Source organism: Erythrolamprus reginae, chromosome 6 (assembly GCF_031021105.1).
Source record: "Erythrolamprus reginae isolate rEryReg1 chromosome 6, rEryReg1.hap1, whole genome shotgun sequence".
NCBI lineage: Eukaryota > Metazoa > Chordata > Lepidosauria > Squamata > Dipsadidae > Erythrolamprus > Erythrolamprus reginae.
In genome coordinates this window covers 64,742,316-64,764,774 of record NC_091955.1, presented here as the reverse complement: position 1 = coordinate 64,764,774, position 22,459 = coordinate 64,742,316, and the positions used below count along the sequence as shown (strand labels likewise).

General features: G+C 37.0%; 1 protein-coding gene across 1 annotated transcript in view; it reads left to right on the top strand.

Annotated features, from left to right (window-relative positions):
- Window positions 1–22,459, top strand: part of GRAP2 (GRB2 related adaptor protein 2) — a 78,991-nt gene that overhangs the window by 34,373 nt on the left and 22,159 nt on the right. The window contains exons 2-4 of the mRNA XM_070754807.1: window positions 15,137–15,222; window positions 19,384–19,475; window positions 20,355–20,474. Coding sequence (XP_070610908.1) covers window positions 15,145–15,222; window positions 19,384–19,475; window positions 20,355–20,474 — 290 coding nt within the window. The 5' untranslated portion in view covers window positions 15,137–15,144. The remainder of the gene's footprint in view (window positions 1–15,136; window positions 15,223–19,383; window positions 19,476–20,354; window positions 20,475–22,459) is intronic.

Below are 22,459 nucleotides of genomic sequence, written 5' to 3'. Positions count from 1 at the left end.
GTTTATATGGAAGAATTGTTTTAAAAATTACAGACATAGAAAGACAAATAACTTAAAATGGCATTCAAATATATTTTTGATAAACTGTAACAAGATCTGTCTCAAAAAATTTTATTCAATAATGCCAACTATGTTGTGTCTTTTTGAGAATAGTCTGATTCCAAAAATGTTACAAACAAAATATGCAGCAAAATATGAACAAAACTCTATATAAGAATTTGCTGCCAGATATAAAGAAAAAACTGACTGAGGTTTTAAAATTTAAGAAGGAAATAAAAATAAAAACAGCAGAGAACAATTGAAATAATTTCTTTCTGTTAGGTTCACAAAAGCGGCTGTTTAAAGTGCTACAGAAACTGTAGCAAGAATCAGTAACCACTTAAATATGAAAGAGAAAGATTGTTCTGTTCGGGAAAACAATAATGTATAGAAAAAAGGACTACAAAACCAGTTTATTTGATAATGGATAAATGGGATATATTATTGTTCTGGGTTGCTCTTTTTAGATTGATTAATATCCTAATTGGAAAAATGTCGTATACTAAATTTGTTTGTATTTAATATGGTGTAAAGTCTTTTCGCCAACAGTTGCTATATGTAATTCTAACTTTATAGTATTTAAACTATAGCATAAATGTAGGAAGGTAATCCGTCTCTAAAACATCAGGGATCACTCCCATACATTTAAAGAAGAATGAACCATTATCTGAAAAGCTTGATTTTTCCATTTGAGCTTTACTGTGGTTGATATCAGTTTTGATGGTGTCCAGACACATTGCTGGTTGATGGTTTCCTTAAAGGAGAAATAGTCTCTTTAAAATTGTTTTTTGGGGGTATAAATTTTTTATTGTTTTTCACACCTTACAGAGATTCCAATTTACATACCTCAAATTAAAATATAATACAATACAATATCAAATGCCAATTTCTTAGTCAAATTAATCAATTTTTTCTAATTATTTATCCAATTATTTCTGGTATATATCATTCATCCTGTGCTACCTCCTTTCCAAATGCTATCATCCGGATTTTAGATAATGTTCTTCGCTTTCATTTATATTTAAAGTGCTATAGCTATCTAAATTTCTCTTGGCTATTTGCTGTTTTTCCTAACTATGCCATCGCGCTTCAGTCCCTTTCTAGCATTCTTAGAAAACACATTCCTACTTTCATTTTTTTAAAAACCCCTCATTTTATCATAACTGCCCTTAACAATAGAAAATATCCAAATTTACGTCTCTTTAAAAGCCCAGGAAGGAAAGAAAAAAAATAAAGAAAGAATAAAAGAGAAAAGGAAAGAAAAATTGTTAAAATTGTTGTTTTCTTTCACTTGGTTTATTTTAGGGGAGACCATTTTATCTGCTGAAAAACAAATTGTTGGAGCAAAAGGCCTTTGTGATATTTATCACTCAATTCTCACTTTTAAAATATAACACATTTTTAAACATTTCAAAGTTATCCAGCCAAGGATAATTCTATTGCAAAAGTAGAACATTAACAGAGAAAATGTGAGATACCTTAGCTTTACAAAACAGTGTTCTGAGTTAATTACTGTGAGTTCAGATGAATTCATCTGAATTATGGCAAATATGACATTAACTTATAAGCAGCCCTACACAAGAGAGCGAACATACCCACCTTCATATAAAATTACCTTTACTGCAAAATGTCTGCCTAAATAAAAGAGAAGGGCATCTACTGAAGATCTCAAAGGCCAGAGATGTCGTATTTGTCATGATGCGGATGGATTCATCTGAACTCACAGTAATTAACTCCGAACACTGTTTTGTAGAGCTGGAGTAGCTCACACCTCTAAGTTGTAAGGATTCAATATCCCATTTCTCTTGTAGGAATGTTATTTAAAATTGATGTATACATTCTACAAAACCTGTTAGATTAATAATTGACATATTTGATTGAATTTTTAAATGAATTATGCTGGACTAAGTGTTATTAATTAAAAAGCAATTAATTAATTAAGCAATGAGACACCCAGAGTTTTATGAAGATAGAACCATGTAAGAAATAAAAAATGCAGTTAAGAATACTACAGGTGCAGAGTATTTAAAATGTTTTTTTACATACCATATTGTAGAATTTGCAAGAGACATGGGGTATTGAATCCTTACAACTTAGAGCAGCGATGGCAAACCTGTGGCACAGGGGCCACAGGTGGTACTAGGAGCCATATCTGCTAGCACGTGAGCTGTTTTATTTATTTTATTTACTTTATTTATTTATTTTGTCAAACAATTATAGGGTGGTAATTTGTACAAATAAAACATTAGATAAGTAATGATACAAAAACAAAAGAAGACAATAGGACAGGGGCGGTAGGCACAATGGTGCACTTATGCACACCCCTTACAGACCTCTTAGAAAAGGGGAGAGGTCAATTGTAGATAATCTAAGGTTAAAGGTTTTGGGATTAGGAGCAGAAACCACAGAATCAGGTAGTGCATTCCAGGCGTTGATTACTCTGTTGCCCTAGCTCAGCTACAATATGCATGTGTGTGCTGGCCAGCTGATTTTTGGCCTGCACAGAGACTCTGGGAGGGTGTTTTTGACTTCCAGAGAGCCTCCGGGGGGATGGAGGAGGGTATTTGATCCTCTCCCGGCTCCAGGGAAACCTTTGGAGCTTGGAGAGGGCAAAACACGAGCCTATTGGGCCCACAAGAAATTAGGAAACAGGCTGTTTCTGGCCTCCAGAGGGCCTCTGAGGGGTGGGGGAAGCTGTTTTTGCCCTCTCCAGGCATTGAATTATGAGTGTGGGCACTCACACATGCACGATAGCGCATGTGCATGCTCTTTTGACACCCGAGGAAAAAAAGGTTTGCCATCACTGACTTAGAGTGTCTTGTCTCATTCATTACTGACCCATCCATATCTTCAAGGAGGCTGATATTTATTTGTTTGTTTATTTGTTTGTTTGTTTGTTTATTTGTTTGTTTGTTTGTTTGTTTGTTTGTTTGTCTATCTATCTATCTATCTATCTATTTATTTATTTATTTATTTATTTATTTATTTATTTATTTATTTATTTATTAGATTTGTATGCCACCCCTCTCTGTAGACTATGTCTTTAGGGTGTTTCTGTGTCCTATTACCTGATTCTTTGTGCACCCAAATAATTTCTATTTATTTTTATTTATTTATTTATTTATTTCAAGTACATATTAGTAGTATACAAAGATATAACAATGTTTATATACATGATACTAGTAAGAAACATTAGGACAGGGGACAGAAGGCACGCTGGTGCAGTTATGCACGCCCCTTCTATCTTCAGATGTGGCCAACTACGGTAGTAATAGCAATCTCTAGCCTAATTAATTCCATTAAATTTCTTCTGGTAAATGTTTATATTCTACCACAAAACTAATAGCCCAATTAATTATTCTTGGGGCTTTTTCGAAATCTGGCTTAGTGAGCTAATTGTGTAACATCCTGATTTTGCTTACCAATTGGTTGGTGATTTTAATAGCAAAATTGGAAGAAATGATACAACAAAAGTTTAATGTCTCATATTCTTCCCTTTATGGAGAGCCTTCACAGAAGCCAAAAGATACTAGCATTAATATGAGGAGGGTGGACTCTGTGTTTACTGAAAGTAAAATCTGATGTAAAGCCATTAAAAGGTTATATGCCTTCTGGGGATCTCAGTGAGTATCTAGACTGAATCATATGTTAGTATGGAAAAGCAACCTATTGTTGTGCAAGGATTTCAGAGTGATATTTGGAGTGACCACCTCCTAATTTTGGGCCTCATTACTGTTGTAGTTAGCTCTGGCCCAGCTCCTGCCCCAAGGACTGTGAATGTGGGGGAGACATCCACATGCTGCAGGCCTGTTTTGCCCCTGGTGGAATCTGCTGATGAAGGCTCCTCTGACCAAGAAGACATGAGTGACAGGGAGGAGGAGAGTGTGGCAGACAGCTCAGAAGGAGATCAATTATCTAGCTCCTCCTTGGATTCAGAACAAGAGTTAATGATACAGCCACGCATGCGGAGAGTGATGCATAGGCAACAACAACTGAGAGATTATTATCAAAGAAAATGAGGCCACCTGTGGTTGGGTGGGGCTGTGGTAATTAGTGAGGCTGCTATAAAGAGCAGTGTGTGGGTTTGGCCATTGTGGAGCATTATCTGATCTTTGTGTTTCGTGCCTGCCTTGCTGACTTCGACCTTGGTGTGTTGCTTTTTCTCCGCTTTGAAACTAAAGCAGAGCAAAGTGTGTTTCACTTTGTGAAAGAAGAAGGACTGTGAATTGCCTCACAGCTGCAGGCTAAGTATCACAGAACTGATAAGGGACTTGTACAAATTACCAGTTTGTTTGGAGACGAGTGCTCTTTGCTATACCAAAAGAAGGCTTGGTTTAAGTGCATTTTCATTATAAAGAACATTGTTTTGAATTTTCAAACGTGTGTGTGTGTGTCTGAAATTTGTACCTGTGAATTTTTGGGAGGATTCTACCAGAGACCTCGACAGAACAATTACCCTGGCTGATATCAAGCAGAATAGACAACAGGATCCTCCTAAGCCCTTATCTGTTTTTATATCAGGTCAAAATGCACAAGCAATCTGCTGCATTCCAGTTCTTTAATTTCCCACAAACAGACTTTTTAAGAGAGTTTCTAGTGACTTCAGGTAACTATAAAGAAACATCACCTATCTTTTACAGTCTTGCTACAGTCACCCAAAATTATATCCAAGTTCCAACCTACAGCATCATAGTCTAGTCTATGCATCAATCACTGGATTTGTTACAGAATATGCTTAGGTTAAAAGCCAGGAATGTAGACATATAAAATGACATGTTTAGCTTAATAATTCCTATTTCCGTGACATCTTTTATAAGAATAAAAGAAAATATAAGAAACTAATAAAATAAAGGGGGAAATAAAGAACAAAATGCTCAGGAATACTGAACAGAAATTTAGCAGAATGTCACAAACAAAAATCGTTTGGGCTTCCAAAATCAAAACCAAAGTTAACACAAAACCAGAAAATGATTTAATTCAAGATCTGGATAGAATTAATCAAGATCTGGATAGAAACCAGCGGTGGGTTGTTTCCAGTTTGGCCTGGTTCTAAGAAACAGTAACACTGGTGGTGGAAGGCTCCGCCCACCCACCCAGAATGCTTCTGCACATGTGCAAAACTATCACGCAGGAGCGCGAGCACAAACCGATAATAAAGGGTTTAGAAACCACTACTGGTATAGACATTTTCAAAGTATATTTTTACTTACACAGGATTGTATTTGTATCTCAACATTTTGAATGTAGAGAACTCTATTTCTACAGTGTGGTCGTCAGTAACCCATATGGAAATCTAAAAAGTATTAAAGCTCCTGGTTTACAATTAATTCCTCCAGGTTTCTTAAAATTAAATCCATCATGATAGCTTTCGGTATTTACCCCATTTTCTACTGCTATACAATTTTTTTGGGTAGTTCCCCAAACCTGGCTTACCTTCAGCACTCTCCCAATATATTAGAAAAGAGACAGCTCTTTTTTTCCCAGCCAACTGTCACCCAATTAGTGATTTCTCTGTAATTAGTAAACTTTATGATAAATTTCCACGCCATTATAAGATTGGCTGTTTTCTGATAACATTATGGTGCCAGAACAAGAACGATTTGGAGATGGACATTCAATCATACCATAAATCAGTGCTTAATATTGCATCATTTGGCAGAAAAGTACTATAAATTATCAAGCATAGCTCATTTTCCTACCCTTATTAACTCTAAGGCAGCTTTTAATTCTGTTCCTTGGAGGAAACTAGCAAATCAATTAATCCTCATCTTTTAAATTTGATTATTCAGTTACACTGCAATATCAGGTTTACCCCAGAGAAACTCAGGGACCACTGGCCATATCCAGCCTGCAGGGTGCTTAGATCTGGCCTGCGGGGCTGACCTGGAAATAAAAACAAAGGACCGGCCCGCAGTGCCTCTTCCAGCAAAATGGAGCATGTAGCCCTCCTGAGCTGTTTTCACTGGCAGAATGTTGCAGGAGGCCATCACAGCAAAAATGGAGCTCAGGAGCCAGCTTTTGCTGGTCAAAGTCAACGGTGGTTGCTCCCAGTTTGGACCGGTTTTTAGAACTGGTAGATCCAGTGGTGGGAGGCTGTATGCAGCCCTCCTGAGCTTTTTTCACTGGCAGAATGTTGCAGGAGGCCATCACAGCAAAAATGGAGCTCAGGAGCCAGCTTTTACTGGTCAAAGTCAGCAATGGTTGCTCCCAGTTTGGACCAGTTTTTAGAACTGGTAGATCCAGTGGTGGGAGGCTCCACCCACCTTCCTAGGACACTTCTGCACATGCATAGAAGCTTCTGCGCATACACAGAAATGTCACACATACATGCATGCAAACCGGTAGCAAAGTCATTTACACCCCACCACTGGGTAGAGTGCTTGGGCCATCACAGGCGCCCCTTACACAAATAGCATGCCTACCCTGGCCATGCCCACCCCGGCCCCCTAAGGTCCAAGACAACCCTGATATGACCCTCAATAAAATAAAGTTTGACACCCCAGGTTTATACAGTAAACTGCATAGATTACCTACACAGGTTAAAGGCATGAAGTTTAATGACCTGACAGAGCCTATCCCCACTCATTAAGGAGTTAAGCACACAGGTATATTATCCCCTTATGTTTTAACATTTATATGAACACAAAATTATCTTGTAGCTTTTGCTACTCCAGACTTCCATCCTCCACTCTTCACCTATCTTCCAACCCCAGTTTTGAAAGTATCAGTCTATTCTGACCTGTGCGTAAAACACTGATACTGCCTGAATCGCCTCTTCTTCCTCATCTCACACATTATATAATCTGATAGGAGAATTAATAAGCCTCCAAACACTTGAAAAACAGGGCAGTTCAACATCAACTTTATTTATTTATTTATTTATTTATTTATTTATTTATTTACTTACTTACTTACTTACTTACTTACTTACTTACTTACTTACTTATTTGTCAAATAAGTATAGGATAGTAATAGATTGTGTAAACATAACATAAGTAAAAAGGATAAAAGAAGACAATAGGATAGTAGGACAGGGATGGCAGACACAGTGGTGCGCTTATGCACGCCCCTTACAGACCTCTCAGAAATGGGGAGAGGTCGACTGTACGCAGTCTAATGTTACAGTTTTTGGGGTTTGGGGAAGAAACTACAGAATCCGGTGCTGCATTCCAGGCATTGATCAGTCTATTGCTGAAGTCGTATTTTCTGCAGTCGAGTTTGGAGTGGTTTACACTTAGTTTGAATCTATTACATGCTCGTGTATTGTTGCAGTTGAAGGTAAAGGAGTCATTAACAGGAAGGACATTTTGGTATATGATTTTATGAACTACATTTAGATTAGATTGGAGGCGACATAGTTCTAAATTGTCTAATCCCAGTATTTCAAGTCTGGTGGAATAAGGTATTTTGTTGCGAGTGAAGGAGTGAAGGACTCTTCTCATGAAATATTTCTGGACTCTTTCAGTTGTATTAATGTCTGATATGCAATTCGAGTTCAAGACAGGTGATGTATTCCAGAATTAGTCTAGCAAGTGTTTTGTAAACTCTGGTTAGCAGTGTAATATTGCCAGAGAAGAAGCTTCATAAAATTAGATTAACAACTCTTAGTGTCTTTTTGGCAGTGTTGTTACAGTGGGCTCTAGCACTTAGGTCATTGGATATGAGTATTCCAAGGTCTTTGACAGAGTGAGGATCATCTACAAGTTCGTTTCCTCCAAATTTGTATTTTGTTTTCTGATTCTTTTTGCCAATGTGTAAAACAGAGCATTTGTTGGTTGAGATTTGAGTTGCCAGTTGGTTTGACCATTCTGCTACATGATCAAGGTCTTTTTGAAGGGTCAGTGGTATTAAATAGTTTAAATCTTCGAGACCGTCTTCTATCGCATGAATCCCAGCGCCCTGTTAGGTCCCACAGAGTTGGCCTTCTCTGGGTCCCGTCGACTAAACAATGTTGGCTGCCGGGACCCAGGGGAAGAGCCTTCTCTGTGGCGGCCCCGACCCTCTGGAACCAGCTCCCCCCAGAGATTAGGATTGCCCCCACCCTCCTTGCCTTTCGTAAACTCTTTAAAACCCACTTCTGCCGTCAGGCACGGGGGAACTGAGATATCTCCCCTTGCCTATGTAGTTTGATGTATGGTATGTTTGTGCGTATGCTTTTTAAATAATGGGTTTTTAGACTTTTAATATTAGATTTGTTATTTGAGACTTTTCATATTAGATTTGTTTCTGTATATTGTTTTATTACTGCTGTGAGCCACCCCGAGTCTGCACAGAGGGGCGGCATACAAAACTAATAAATAATAATAATAATAATAATAATAATAATAATAATAATAATAACATCAGTAGCAAAGAGAACACATTTGCTTATAATATGATCAAAAAGATCATTTATGTAGAGTATGAAGAGTGGTAGTCTTGGAAATCTGCCTTGAGGGACACCACTATTGACAGGAACAGGATTTCATATGGCACTTCCATATCAAATGGGATTTTATAACATCCCATGGAGAATATAGCTAAACTACACTAGGTAATTAAACTTAATAAGTCTGGGTCGCTCACAACAATGAAAGAAATTACAATTTTTTTTTTAATGGGCAAAAAAAACAATAAAAGAAAGAAAATATGGCAAGTGCTGTGAAGTGTGGGGCCTCGTAATTCTTTGCTAAGGTTCACGGTTATTTTAAATTGTAGCAGAATGGAGCCCATCTGCACTTTTGCGTAGTTCAGAACACAAGTTTCCTATTGATTGATTGATTGATTGATTGATTGATGGATTGATTGGATTTATATACCGCCCCTCTCTGCAGACTCGGGCCGGCTAACAACAGTAATAAAACAGCATATAATAATAATCCAATACTAAAAACAGTTAAAAACCCATTACTGTATTATAAAAACCAAACATACATACAGATATACCATGCATAAAATTGTAGAGGCCTAGGAGAAAGAGTATCTCAGTTCCCCCATGCCTGGCAGCAGAGGTGGGTTTTAAGCAGCTTATGAAAGGCAAGGAGGGTGGAGGCAATTCTAATCTCTGGGGGGAGTTGGTTCCAGAGGGCCGGGGCCGCCACAGAGACTTAATCCACCAATTTTTTAAAATAGAAATTTTAAAATATAAAATAAAGAAAAAGGAAACATTTATTAGTGTCAGGTTTCCTTTTCTTTTTAGATTTGATAACTAAATAGGCTGGCAGTAGCTTTACCACAATACACAGTTAGATATTGAGGAATTTGTATAGCAGGATTACCTTTGTTTCTTGGCCAGTAAACGTGGAGTTAAGAGAATATGTAGGCACTTGGAATGATGCAAAATTAATTATGCATTGATTAAGCTCCTTTTCCTACTAAAAGTGCTTTTGTGTTATCTATATTAAGCATCAATTTGTTTTCCTTCTTCCAATACATTACTGACACCAATTATTGTCTTAGAACTGAACGGCTTCATTAGATCAACACTTGTGCATTTTAGTCACAATGTGGAAAGCAATTAACTGGATCTGAAATTTAGCTTCTGAAAAAGAAATGGTTGGCTAAAAGATACTGATTACTATTGTGGAAGACCAGCTGCCCAGAATATTTTGTCACCAGGATTGCAACTAACCTGCTCTTTGATATGTGTGTTTTTAATCTGCAATTCTATGATATAATCTTTATTCTATTTTAAACATACCTGCAGGTTATGATTAAAATAATGTAGAAATTGCATTAGATTAACCAATGAAAAATGTGGCTAATCATCCATTTGAAAATATAAAATAAAACACTAGAAACATAGAAACATAGAAGACTGACGGCAGAAAAAGACCTCATGGTCCATCTAGTCTGCCCTTATACTATTTTCTGTATTTTATCTTAGGATGGATCTATGTTTATCCCAGGCATGTTTAAATTCAGTTACTGTGGATTTACCAACCACGTCTGCTGGAAGTTTGTTCCAAGGATCAACTAATCTTTCGGTAAAATAATATTTTCTCACGTTGCTTTTGATCTTTCCCCCAACTAACTTCAGATTGTGTCCCCTTGTTCTCGTGCTCATTTTCCTATTAAAAACACTTCCCTCCTGGACCTTATTTAACCCTTTAACATATTTAAATGTTTCGATCATGTCCCCCCCCCCCTTTTCCTTCTGTCCTCCAGACTATACAGATTGAGTTCATTAAGTCTTTCCTGATATGTTTTATGCTTAAGACCTTCCACCATTCTTGTAGCCCGTCTTTGGACCCGTTCAATTTTGTCAATATCTTTTTGTAGGTGAGGTCTCCAGAACTAAACACAGTATTCCAAATGTGGTCTCACCAGCACTCGATATAGCGGGATCATAATCTCCCTCTTCCTGCTTGTTATACCTCTAGCTATGCAGCCAAGCATCCTACTTGCTTTCACTACCGCCTGACTGAAGGTTGACTATTTTTCCTTATCTCTACTTCAAAAAAATAATTGTATATGGACTGCAATGATTTTCTACAGAATGCTTACAAATATTTCAAAGATGAAAAGTAAGATGAGCATAAGAATAAAGAAGAGTAAGATCCAGCTTAGTGTAGAGGTTTGAGGTTCTGTCCAAGAAACCAGGAGACTGTGAATCCTAGTTCTACACTAAGCATGAAAACCAGTTCATTAATTTTGGCCCAGCAATAATAATAATAATAGAAACATAGAAGTCTGACAGCAGAAAAAGACCTCATGGTCCATCTAGTCTGCCCTTATACTATTTTCTGTATTTTATCTTAGGATGGATATATGTTTATCCCAGGCATGTTTAAATTCAGTTACTGTGGATTTATCTACCACGTCTGCTGGAAGTTTGTTCCAAGGATCTACTACTCTTTCAGTAAAATAATATTTTCTCATGTTGCTTTTGATCTTTCCCCCAACTAACTTCAGATTGTGTCCCCTTGTTCTTGTGTTCACTTTCCTATTAAAGTGATAATAATAATAATAATAATAATAATAATAATAATAATAATAATAATAATATACTAATAATAATAATAAAAATAAAAATAAAAATAAATAGATTTGTATGCCGCCCCTCTCTGCAGACTCATTTTCAAATTGACCCACCTCACAGGAATGTTATGAGGAAAATGGAGGAAGGATATCTACGTCTGTTTTCCAACTTTAGTTACTCATAAAGTAATAAGGGCAGACTTTTAAAAAATCTAACAAATATATAAATAAAGTTGCATAATTTGCATCAGAAGTCACCAGAGTTACATTCAGACTTTCTGGATAGAAGTTAGAAAATAGACTTAAGCTAAGACCCACTACAGGTAGTCCTTGATTATGATCACAGTTGAACCCAAACTTTCCGTTGTTAAGCAAGACAATTAAGTGAATTTTGTCCCATTTCATGGCCATTATTGCCACAGCCGTTAAGTGAATCACTGCAATTGTTTGCAATAGCAATTGCAATAGCATTTAGACATATACCGCTTCACAGTGCTTTTACAGCCCTCTCTAAGCGGTTTACAGAATCAGCATATTGCCCCCAACAATCTGGGCGCTCATTTTACGCACCTCGGAAGGATGGAAGGCGGAGTCAACCTTGAGGAGGTGGGGAGATTTGAACTGCTGAATTACAGCTAGCAGTTAGCTGAAGTAGCCTGCAGTGCTGCACTCTAACCACTGCACCACCCCTGCTCTTAAGTTAAGTTAATCATATAGTTGTTAAGTAAAACTGGCTTCCCATTGACTTTGCTTAATAGAAGGTCATAAAAGATGATCATATTAGCACAATCAGTCTTTCAAACTTCTGTTATCTTAGCCGATCACATTTTTAAGATATAGCCCTAATCACCCTATGAAACCAGTTTCCTGATCTGGTCTACCTCATGGGATTGACACCCATATATTAATCAGATACATCATTGGATATAAATCGGACAAATTGATGTAATCAACCAACGTTTTATCAATGTTTTAAGCATCTAAGTTGCTACATTCCTCCCAAAACTGAAGTCGTATATTTCCCAGTTGGAGCCTACTGAAAACCTGTACTGTAAACTAAGTATTCCTGCATGATTACTGCAGGAAACAATATAGTTTATTATTTGGATAGCATGATTATTATTAATTTTTTTTTTTTAAGAATAAGAGCAAGCTGTAAAAGTAGCCTAATGATAGAGCAATCAATTAGTAAAAAGGATAACAATATTTTGATAATGAATAAAATGCATTAATAAATAAAGGCTTCCCCTATTGATTTTCGTGAACTGGTTTATGTACATATGTCTTATCTGCTCAGACTATAGTTTTGCTTTTCATTCTTTAAACTGAGCCACTTCCTGTGTTGTATTTGGGAGCCTCAGTAGGGAGGGTGCAGCAGATAACTGTACTTGAAGTTGGCTCTGATCATCCTTTCAGATCTTATCACAGTCATGCTAGCAGGAAATGGTAAGAGTGGCTTATATCTATTTCAGTAATAGAACAAGATTCGCTCAGCCAGTACCACGGTATGATATATGTTGATTGTCTGTATGTTTGATCCGTTATTACAGGTTAAAGGGGCAATTGGTAATAAGGCACAGATATATTAATATTTCTGCCTCTTTCTCAGTAGATACCTGTGCATATAACTCATTTTATTGTGACAATGTAGTGCAAAATGTCAGGGTCCATCATAAATAAAATTGATGAAGCCAATGTCAATATAAGTTCCAGCTTTCATATGCATACAAATTGATAGCTTTTATACCTAATTATCTTTCTTAAAAACAATTTTGGTAGAAATGTTATTTCTTCTTTTCATAATTTGGTCAGAGCTGCCTTTTTTCTAACTATCTAATAGTATTCTTCACCGTGGGAATTGTGCTGAATGCTGTATTGAAATGGATTTAAAGGTTCAGCATTACAGATAATCCTCGAATTATGTCCACTATTAGACCCCGTTGTTAAAAGAGACGTTTGTTAAGTGAATTTTATGACCTTCCTTGCCACATTTGTTAAACGTATCATTGCAGTGGTTCAGTTAGTAACGTTTTTGTGAAGAGAATCAGACTCCCTCGTCGACTTTGCTTGTCGGAAGATCGCAAAAGGTGGTCACATAATCCCAGGACCATCATAAATATCAGCCGGTTGCCAAGTGTCTGAATTTTCATTGTGTGACCATAGGGACACTGCTAGGGTCATAAGTGTAAAAAATGATCGTGTCACTTCTTTCAATGTTTTTGTAACTTTGAACAATCACTAAATGAAATGTTGTAAGTCAATGACTACCTGTACTGCGGTGCAGTGCCCATGACAGTTCCAGGAACATAAGTCACTATTTATTTATTTATTTATTTATTTATTTATTTATTTATTTATCTATCTATCTATTTATCTATTTATTTATTTATTTATCTATCTATTTATTTATCTATTTATTTATCTATTTATTTATTTATTCGATTTTTATGCCACCCTTCTCCTTAGACTCAGGGCGGCTTACAACATATTAGCAATAGCGCTTCTTAACAGAGCCAGCATATTGCCCCCACAATCCGGGTCCTCATTTTACCCACTTCGGAAGGATGAAAGGATGAGTCAACCTTGAGCTGGTGATGAGATTTGAACCTTTGACCTACAGATCTACAGTCAGCTTCAGTGGCCCGCAGTACAGCACTCTACCTGCTGTGCCACCCCAGCTCGTCATCCAGCACACTGATGGATGATAGTTGTACATTGTGCATTGTGCATGGAAGGAAATAATATTAGGATGGATGACAGAATGGAACAGTTTAGCCTTTACCTTGGGTTGATCTGCAGCCAAGACACCGATTAGATTGGTAATAATACTTTTCAGGGAATCTGGGAAAGTACTCTTAGTGTTTTGTTTCTATGATTATTATGCACTGCTCAAAAAAATAAAGGGAGCACTTAAACAACACAATATAAGTCCAAGTAAATCAAACTTCTGTGAAATCAAAATGTCCACTTACAACACTGATTGGCAATCAATTTCACATGCTGTCAGTACAGTCAACTTTGTACAGAACAAAGTATTCAATGAGGATATTTCATTCATTCAGATCTAAAATGTGTTATTTGAATGTTCTCTTTATTTTTTGAGCAGTATACTATTGAATCTGCTGTTAATTACACTTACGAATGTGCTACGCTAACTGATGCTGATTGCAGCAAAGCCACCACTTCAGTGAAACCAGATGACTGGAATGTATCTATGGTTGATATAATAAATCCAGGGTCCCCAACCTCTGGCATGGAGCCCACTTTCAGGTCCTGAGCTTTTTGGAACCGGCCACAGAAGTGGTGGTTAAGCAGGCACATTGCAGTAGGCAAACACCTGTTCACATGCTCCATTTGCGCAAGCAACAGGCGCATGTGCCCTCCACTCATGCAAATGGATGGAGCTGTGCGCGCATTTGCCCATCACTCACATGGAACCATTTTCTCTCTCCTCTCCCACTGGTCTGCAAAGTGGGAGAGGTTGGGAAACATAATTGCCTTACAAGTTCAACCAAAGATTCCTGATCAGTAGATTCATAACAAAAATCACCATTGATCAGACTACTGAGAAATTATAAATATGCATTGGTTGCCGATCAGTTGCCGATCACAATTCAAAGTGTTGGTTATGACCTATAAAGCCCTTCATGGCACCGGACCAGATTATCTCTGGGACCGCCTTCTGCTGCACAAATCCCAGCGACCAGTTAGGTCCCACAGAGTGGATCTTCTCCGGGTCCCGTCAACTAAACAATGTTGCTTGGCGGGACCCAGGGGAAGAGCCTTCTCTATGGCAGCCCCGGCCCTCTTGAACCAACTCTCCTCAGAGATTAGAATTGCCCCCACCCTCCTTGCCTTTCGTAAGCTTCTTAAAACCCACCTCTGCCGTCAGGCATGGGGGAACTGAGATCCTCTTTCCCCCTAGGCCTTTACAATTCTATGCATGATATGTATGTATGTATGTCTGACTTTTATATTAATGGGGTTTTTTAATCGTTTTTAGTATTAGATTACTATTGTACACTGTTTTATTGATGCTGTTAGTCGCTTCGAGTCTCCGGAGAGGGGCGGCATACAAATCCAATAAATAAATAAATAAATAAAATAACATCATGTATCTTCTACTTCACTGTAACAGGAGATACCATGGAAGCCATTGCAAAATTTGACTTTGATGCATCGGGAGAGGATGAGCTAAGTTTCCAAGCACGAGATGTTCTGAAGGTATGTGTATCAATCAACGCTTCTTCAAAGACGTTTCCAGAGCATCACCTTTTTTTTATTCCCCAAATCCTCAAAAGCAGTTTGAAACTAACTAATAATTATCCTCACTGCCAGTGAACTCAGAGTGCTGAAACACTCTTATTGTGCACTCCAGATGACTACTAAGATAGCACAAAGAATGGCATTCAGCTGTCCCTCACCCGTGTTAATAATTAAGTATTAATTGTGTGGTAATTTCTCCAAAACAGTGAGCACAGGAAACAAGGGAAGCTGCAATTCCATTAAGTGAATATCCCTTGGCTACCTTTAAAAAAAAAATCAACAGCTTGATACTGAATTCTGTGGGGGAGAGGAAGAAGTTGGTTTGAAATGAAAAGTCAAGCAGGAGGTTTCTGCCAGCAGAGAAGCCGTATGCCGAAAATACTAAACAGCTTCAGCATTTCCAGTGGGAAAGGAGTTTCTGAATACTGTACATTGCAAGTGGACCTGAAATAAATGGGCTCAGCTGCCAAACAAAAAATGCCCTAGTTCACATAGATGCAAAACTGATTTGGGGAGCATTGTAAAAGCTACCTATGGAAGTGTCTCCTCTGAAGAGATAATATATTTCTACTGTTAATAATCAGTGACGCAAGCCGTAAACTAGAACTGATTCTAAAAACAGTATCTCTAGCCAAAAGATTGATGGATAAGTTTTCTCATAAACTTTTTCCTTCTGTAGTAGAAGTTTTTAGTTTGTATTGAAAAGAAGAGTTAAAGAATAAAATAAATGGATTAGCAGCAAACATTACTCAATTGCAAATTTTGAAAGAAATGCAAAGCAATCTTTTATATTTGGGGCAAACATTGATACATGGAAAAGGAGGTTCCTGTTGTGTCCAGAGGACAGTTAGGCCTTGTACCCGCCCCATATTCCTTGGGCGGGAAAATACTACAAGGTGATTGGTTGGCTCAGCCTGGCAGCCCAGGATATATATAGCTGCCAGGCACGGCCATGTTTGTCTTTGTTTAGTTCTGTAACCGTTACTCCTCATTAATAAAGAACCGTTACTTACCTCAAGAGTGCAGTCTTTCATTCCAGAAAGGATTCAACAGTTCCCTAACATTTTATAAGAATTCATAAGAAACTAGTATGATCATAAATGTGAAACATCTTTTTTAAACACAGTTTAGGGCAGGGTTTTTTTCACACGTTGGTGGGGTTCTTTGACAAACTGAAGTTTAAAATCCAAAAGTTTATTCACCGCAAATTTTCAGGAGTTTGAATGGTTGTTTTTTTAAAAAAAAACTAACATTGCCTGAAAAATACTAAATTAAAAAAATACTATTTTACAGAGTGCAGAATTGTTTTCAAAAGGCAAAATATAGAAATTAACAAAGCATGAGACCCACTGAAAGGAAGAAACTTATATGAAACTCTTCTCAAAAAGATATTATCTGAAGACTATCCTTTTTACCTCAGAGCATTTGTTTATTTATTTCTCTGGAAGTGTAATTCAAATTATACAAATACTCAAAGAAGTTTTAGAATTGCTTAGATTTCACAATTTGTCTACTGGAAGGAGAAGAAATATTGTAATCAATTAGATGTAAAGAAATTTTGAGATCAACAGCTTGTTATGCAATGTTGCTGGGATAACACTACTTTTTGGGAATCTGACTTCAGATAAAACTATTAATACTTACAGAAATATTAATTTATGGTTGCAGAAATGAGTAAGAGTAGCATTCTCTTCAGATTTCTCTGAAGTAGAAGTCATCATTATTTTGCTAACTTAACAGACTTCCCACACTTAACCTGTGTATGACACTTAAAATGGTAACTAATTAGGAAAGGGCATAACATTCAGTGAGCATGAAGAAATAATGCTACACAAAGTTACTACAATTCAGCACAGATGTTGGTTTGTTTAAGAATATGTGCTGTCGAAATCCATGACCAATGAAACGGTTTGTGGACTCACTTCATGAATTTAGAATTGTCCCTCATGCAATTATTCAGTCTTATATGAATTATATATATGATATGATACAATATTAAATTATATGAATTATTGAGTCTGTCATCTGCACCTCTATAATTGTCTGGTTTGGTTCTACAACCCAACAAGACAGACACAGACTTCAGAAGATAATTAGAACTGCAGAAAAAAATACTAGCAACCTGCCTTTCATTGAGGAACTGTACATTGCACGAGTCAAAAAGAGGGCTGTGGAAATATTTATTGACCCTTTGCATCATGGACATGAATTGTTTCAACTCCTACCCTCAAAACAATGCTATAAAGCACTGTACAGCAAAACAAATAGACACAAGAAGATTTTTTTCCAAAATGCCAACACTCTGCTAAACAAATAATTCCCACAACACTGATAAACTATTCACAAAGTCTGCATTGCTATTACTATTAATCTCATCATTTCTATCACCCAACTCTTCCCACTTATGACTTATGACTGCATAACTTTGTTGTTTATATCCCTACGATTTATATTGATTGTTCCCTAGTATGATTTATTTGCTTATTTATACCCCATGACTATCATTAAGTATTATACCTTATCATTCTTGAATAGAATTCTTTATTGGCCAAGTGTGTTTGGACACACAAGGAATTTTATTTGGTGCATGTGCTTTCAGTGTACATAAAAGAAATACTGTATACATTTGTCAAGAATCATGAGGTACAACACTTAATGATTGTCATAGGGGTCAAATAAGCAACGAGGAAACAATCAATGTTAATAAAAATCTTAAGGATACAAGCAACAAATTACAGTCATGCAGTCATAAGTGAGAGGAGATGGGTGATAGAAATGAGGAGAAAGAACTAGTAATAGTAATGAAGACAGTGTTGAGGGAATTATTTGTTTAGGAGAGTGATGGTGTTTTGGGAAAAAATGTTCTTGTGTCCAGTTGTCTTGGTGTGCAGTACTCTGTAGCGAGGTTTTGAGGATAGGAGTTGAAACAGTTTATGTCCAGGATGTGAGGAGTCAGCTCCCAGAATTCCTGAGTTAGCATGATTGGCTCAGGAATTCTGGGAGTTGAAGTCCACAAGTCATAGAAGAGCCAACTTTGCCTACCCATGCACTACACCAAGTGGGTCTCAAATAGATAGATAGATAGATAGATAGATAGATAGATAGATGGATGGATGGATGGATGGATGGATGGATGGATGGATGGATGGATGGATAGATGATAGATAGATAAGATAGATAGATAGATAGAGAGAGAGAGAGAGAGAGAGAGAGAGAGAGATAGAGAGATAGATAGACAGAGAGATAGATAGATAGACAGAGAGATAGATAGACAGACAGACATATACTTTTATTTATTTATTTATTTGTTTGTTTATTTATTTATTTATTTAGTTAGTTAGTTAGTTAGTTAGTTAGTTAGCTAGCTAGCTAGCTAGTTGGCTAGTTGGTTAGTTGGTTAGTTAGTCAGTCAGTCAAGTGCATATTGGTGTTATACAAAGATATAACAATGTTTACATATATGATATTGGTATTAACAATAGAGAAACATTAGGACAGGGATGATAGGCACACTGGTTCACTTACATATACCCCTTACCGATCTCTTAGGAATTGGGTGAAGTCAACAGTAGATAGTCTAAGGGAATATATGATAAGACATATTCTTTATAAAGTAATTAACCAAAGCACCAAAGAAAGAAATACAAACTCACAACACAACTTCTAATTTTTCATCTAATTCCTGTTGTTGTTGTTGTTGTTTTTGTTGTTTTTGTTGTTATGCTTACATAGTTGTTTTCTTTTGACTTTTTGATGTGCTGAAGCACACTCTGGAATTGAAATTCTGTGCAATTGGGTTTAAAGGAAAGTGTTTGCATATAGGTCTTCTTCCTACATATGCCCATACCTAATAAATGAAAATCACGAGCTATCAATTTCTCTTAACAGTTGGCTTGGCATACCTGCTATGCTAGTTCATTTCTACTGAGGTAAGAGAACACAGTTATTTTCAAGAAAAAAATGGCTGCAGCTTATTTCAGATCTCTGAAGGAAAACTGATAAGAGTTGTAGCAGGAAGCATAGCAAAGGAGTCAAGGAGGCATAAAATCTTCAAGATGTAGGCGAGGAGAAGGCACACATATACCTTCAAGTAATTACAGTTTTTCTTCTGGTTTACAGATCTTAAGCTCTCAGGAAAATTGGTATAGAGCTGAGTTGAAGAATTATGAGGGATATGTCCCAAAGAATTACATTGATTTTCAAGTTCCCAGGTAAGTACTGTATACAATTTCTACATTTATGTCCATGTTTTATAATATTGACTTCTGTGTACCCATTTAAGAAATAATTTAACGAATTGGAAAAAAACTGTCAAATTCTGGAAAAAAATATTTTCCCATTTTTAACTACCTTCCCTTTCCTGTTCAGTCCAGGAATATTCAGAACTCTGAATATTTTCCTAGTGACTTTTCAGCAGCTTTCACACACATACAAAAACATACATATACACAAATATTCAGAAAGCTAGCAGAGATTAATATTATCCTGCTGTACCAAATTACACAATCCTATTTGGCAAAGTAAGTCCAAAAATATAAACCATTCCAAGCAGATACTTCAATATCCACTTGGAATGTTTTAAGAGTAGCCAAAAAAATTGCACATATAACATATAAAATTCAGAATTCCTTTTAAAATACTTATAATTTCTGAATTAATTTCTGATTCATTCAAAATAACTGTAGCATTTTGCTATAAGTTCATAGATAGCAAAAAATAAACAAGTGCATGAATTTCAGAAGAATGTTAACTAATTTTGGGGAAATAAATGGAAAAATTTCGAGACATATAAACTCTGATAAAAAGGAAGTGGATAATCTGTTGCAAGAAATTATAGCAAAAATTGCTATATAATTTGCATCCTTTTCTGCATTCTGAATGACAAAAGCATTGAATTTTGACAGGAGCTTCTACTATTTTAATAAAAATTAGAAAGGGATGATAATGATGATAATGATTATGATGTTTGTGTTGCTTAAGAATGAATTTTGAGGCATTCTTACACTTGTATATTTTTAAAATCTGTCTTAAAATCAATGTGTCAGATTGATTTTCCATTATAGTTACTTATGATGTGTTGCTTTTGATAGCTGGTTCCAAGAGAAAGTATCTCGCCACATGGCGGAAACGATGCTCAGGGATAAAGGAGTTGGTGCTTTCCTAGTCCGAGCTAGTCAGAACTCCCCAGGAGATTTCTCCATCTCTGTCAGGTAAGCGTCCATCTCCCTTTCTTCTATATGGGAAAAATGGACATTGGGAAGCAAAGGATTTTATTTGACAGATATCTTAAAACAAGTGTTTTGTTCCGTGTGTGCAACAGCCATTTTTTAATTTCAAGGGATGTTCAGTATCATCATAATGAACTCTGGAGGGCCCATAACAATTATATTTTTCAATCTAGCTTTTAAAATATATTAATATTCCAGTTTGGAAAAGGCTATTTCCAAAACTTACTAATAAGATCCAATACATTTTAATTGAGTAGTAAATATTTAATATTATATTTAATATTGAATCCAGGAAGTGATCACCTTGGCGTCCTTAGCCACCTGCCGGTATACATGATGTCAAAGCTGCGGAGTCTGCGGAGAGGGGCGGCATACAAATCTAAATAATAAATAAATAATAAATAAAGCTCCGCCCCCGGAATCTCTTCGTGCGATTCCCCAGCTCCTTTCATGCCTCCCGACCAGCCAACAGTTCCCCAGTGTTCGCCTTCCGCCGCCGCCACCGGCGCCCGGCTCCTCCTCCTCTTTTCAGCAGAGGACAGCCGGGCAGTGGCTTTCGCGGTGTTCGGCACAAACGCCGAACCGAAGCACGAATTTTTAAAAAAATTCGGGTTCGGGTCCGGCATGCCAAACACCACAAAATTCGGTACGGACCCGAATTGTGCGGGTTCGGTTTGCCCAACACTAATTATCAGCTGGTTTCATAAACTTATGAGATGGATTTCAGACAGAATATTTTTTTCATGAATGTTTTAAAGTCTTTCAAATGTTCCCAAATACAATCAATAATACTGTGAAGCAATTCTTTTTCCTTCCATAAAGGATTTTTTCTTGCATAAAGATAAAATACACCGAAACAAGGGCATGCTTCCAAGCATAAAAAGATTGTGTGCATTCTACAATCTAATTTATTTCTACTTAATATGATGTTTTGAACCTACCCAGCCAACCTTAGACCTGTACGAAGCTCAAACTACTATAACTTTTTAAAAACCACAGTTAAGAAAACAAAAGCATCTTAGGAATTCTTAGCATTATTACAAAGTCAAATAATTAAATTCTCAGAGGGCAACTGTAACCCAGCTGCAAAAATCAAGATGACCACAAAATGGCAACAGAGAAATTATCATTTTTTCAGAGCCTAATTCTCTTCTGCCATCTAGTGGTCATCTAGATTTCTGTTGTCCAAATCTTACCAAATAACTTGCTATAAATTTGTATAACATTTAATTAAAATATAATGAATGGTCAAATAATATATTCACTACTGGTTCTTTAAGCAATATTTTTGGAAGCGATTTATTGAGGGCTGAGTGTGTGACCCGAGGCCGTTCAGCTGCCTTTGTACCTAAGACACACTAGAATTCAGATCGCCCTAGTCCTAGTGCAGAGTGTTACTACAGCAAAATGAAGAATAAGCTCCCACAAAAATAATGAGTATTTCCCTCAAATCTAAACAAAAATTAAGAAAAACTGCAGAGGTGCATCTGCTGGACTCCAACTTTCATTCACAACATACAGTGATACCTCATCTTACAAACGCCTCGTCATACAAACTTTTCGAGATACAAACCCGGGGTTTAAGATTTTTTTGCCTCTTCTTACAAACTATTTTCACCTTACAAACCCACCGTTGCCACTGGGATGCCCCACCTCTGGACTTCCGTTGCCAGCAAAGCACCCGTTTTTGTGCTGCTGGGATTCCCCTGAGGCTCCCCTCCATGGGAAACCCCACCTCCAGACTTCCATGCTTTTGTGATGCTGCAGGGGAATCCCAGCAGGGGAATCCCAGCAGCACAAAAACGGGCGCTTTGCTGGCAACGGAAGTCCACGGGTGGGGTTTCCCATCGAGGGGACCCTCAGGGGAATCCCAGCAGCGCAAAAATGGGCGCTTTGGCTGGCAAAAGGGGTGAATTTTGGGCTTGCACGCATTAATCGCTTTTCCATTGATTCCTATGGGAAACATT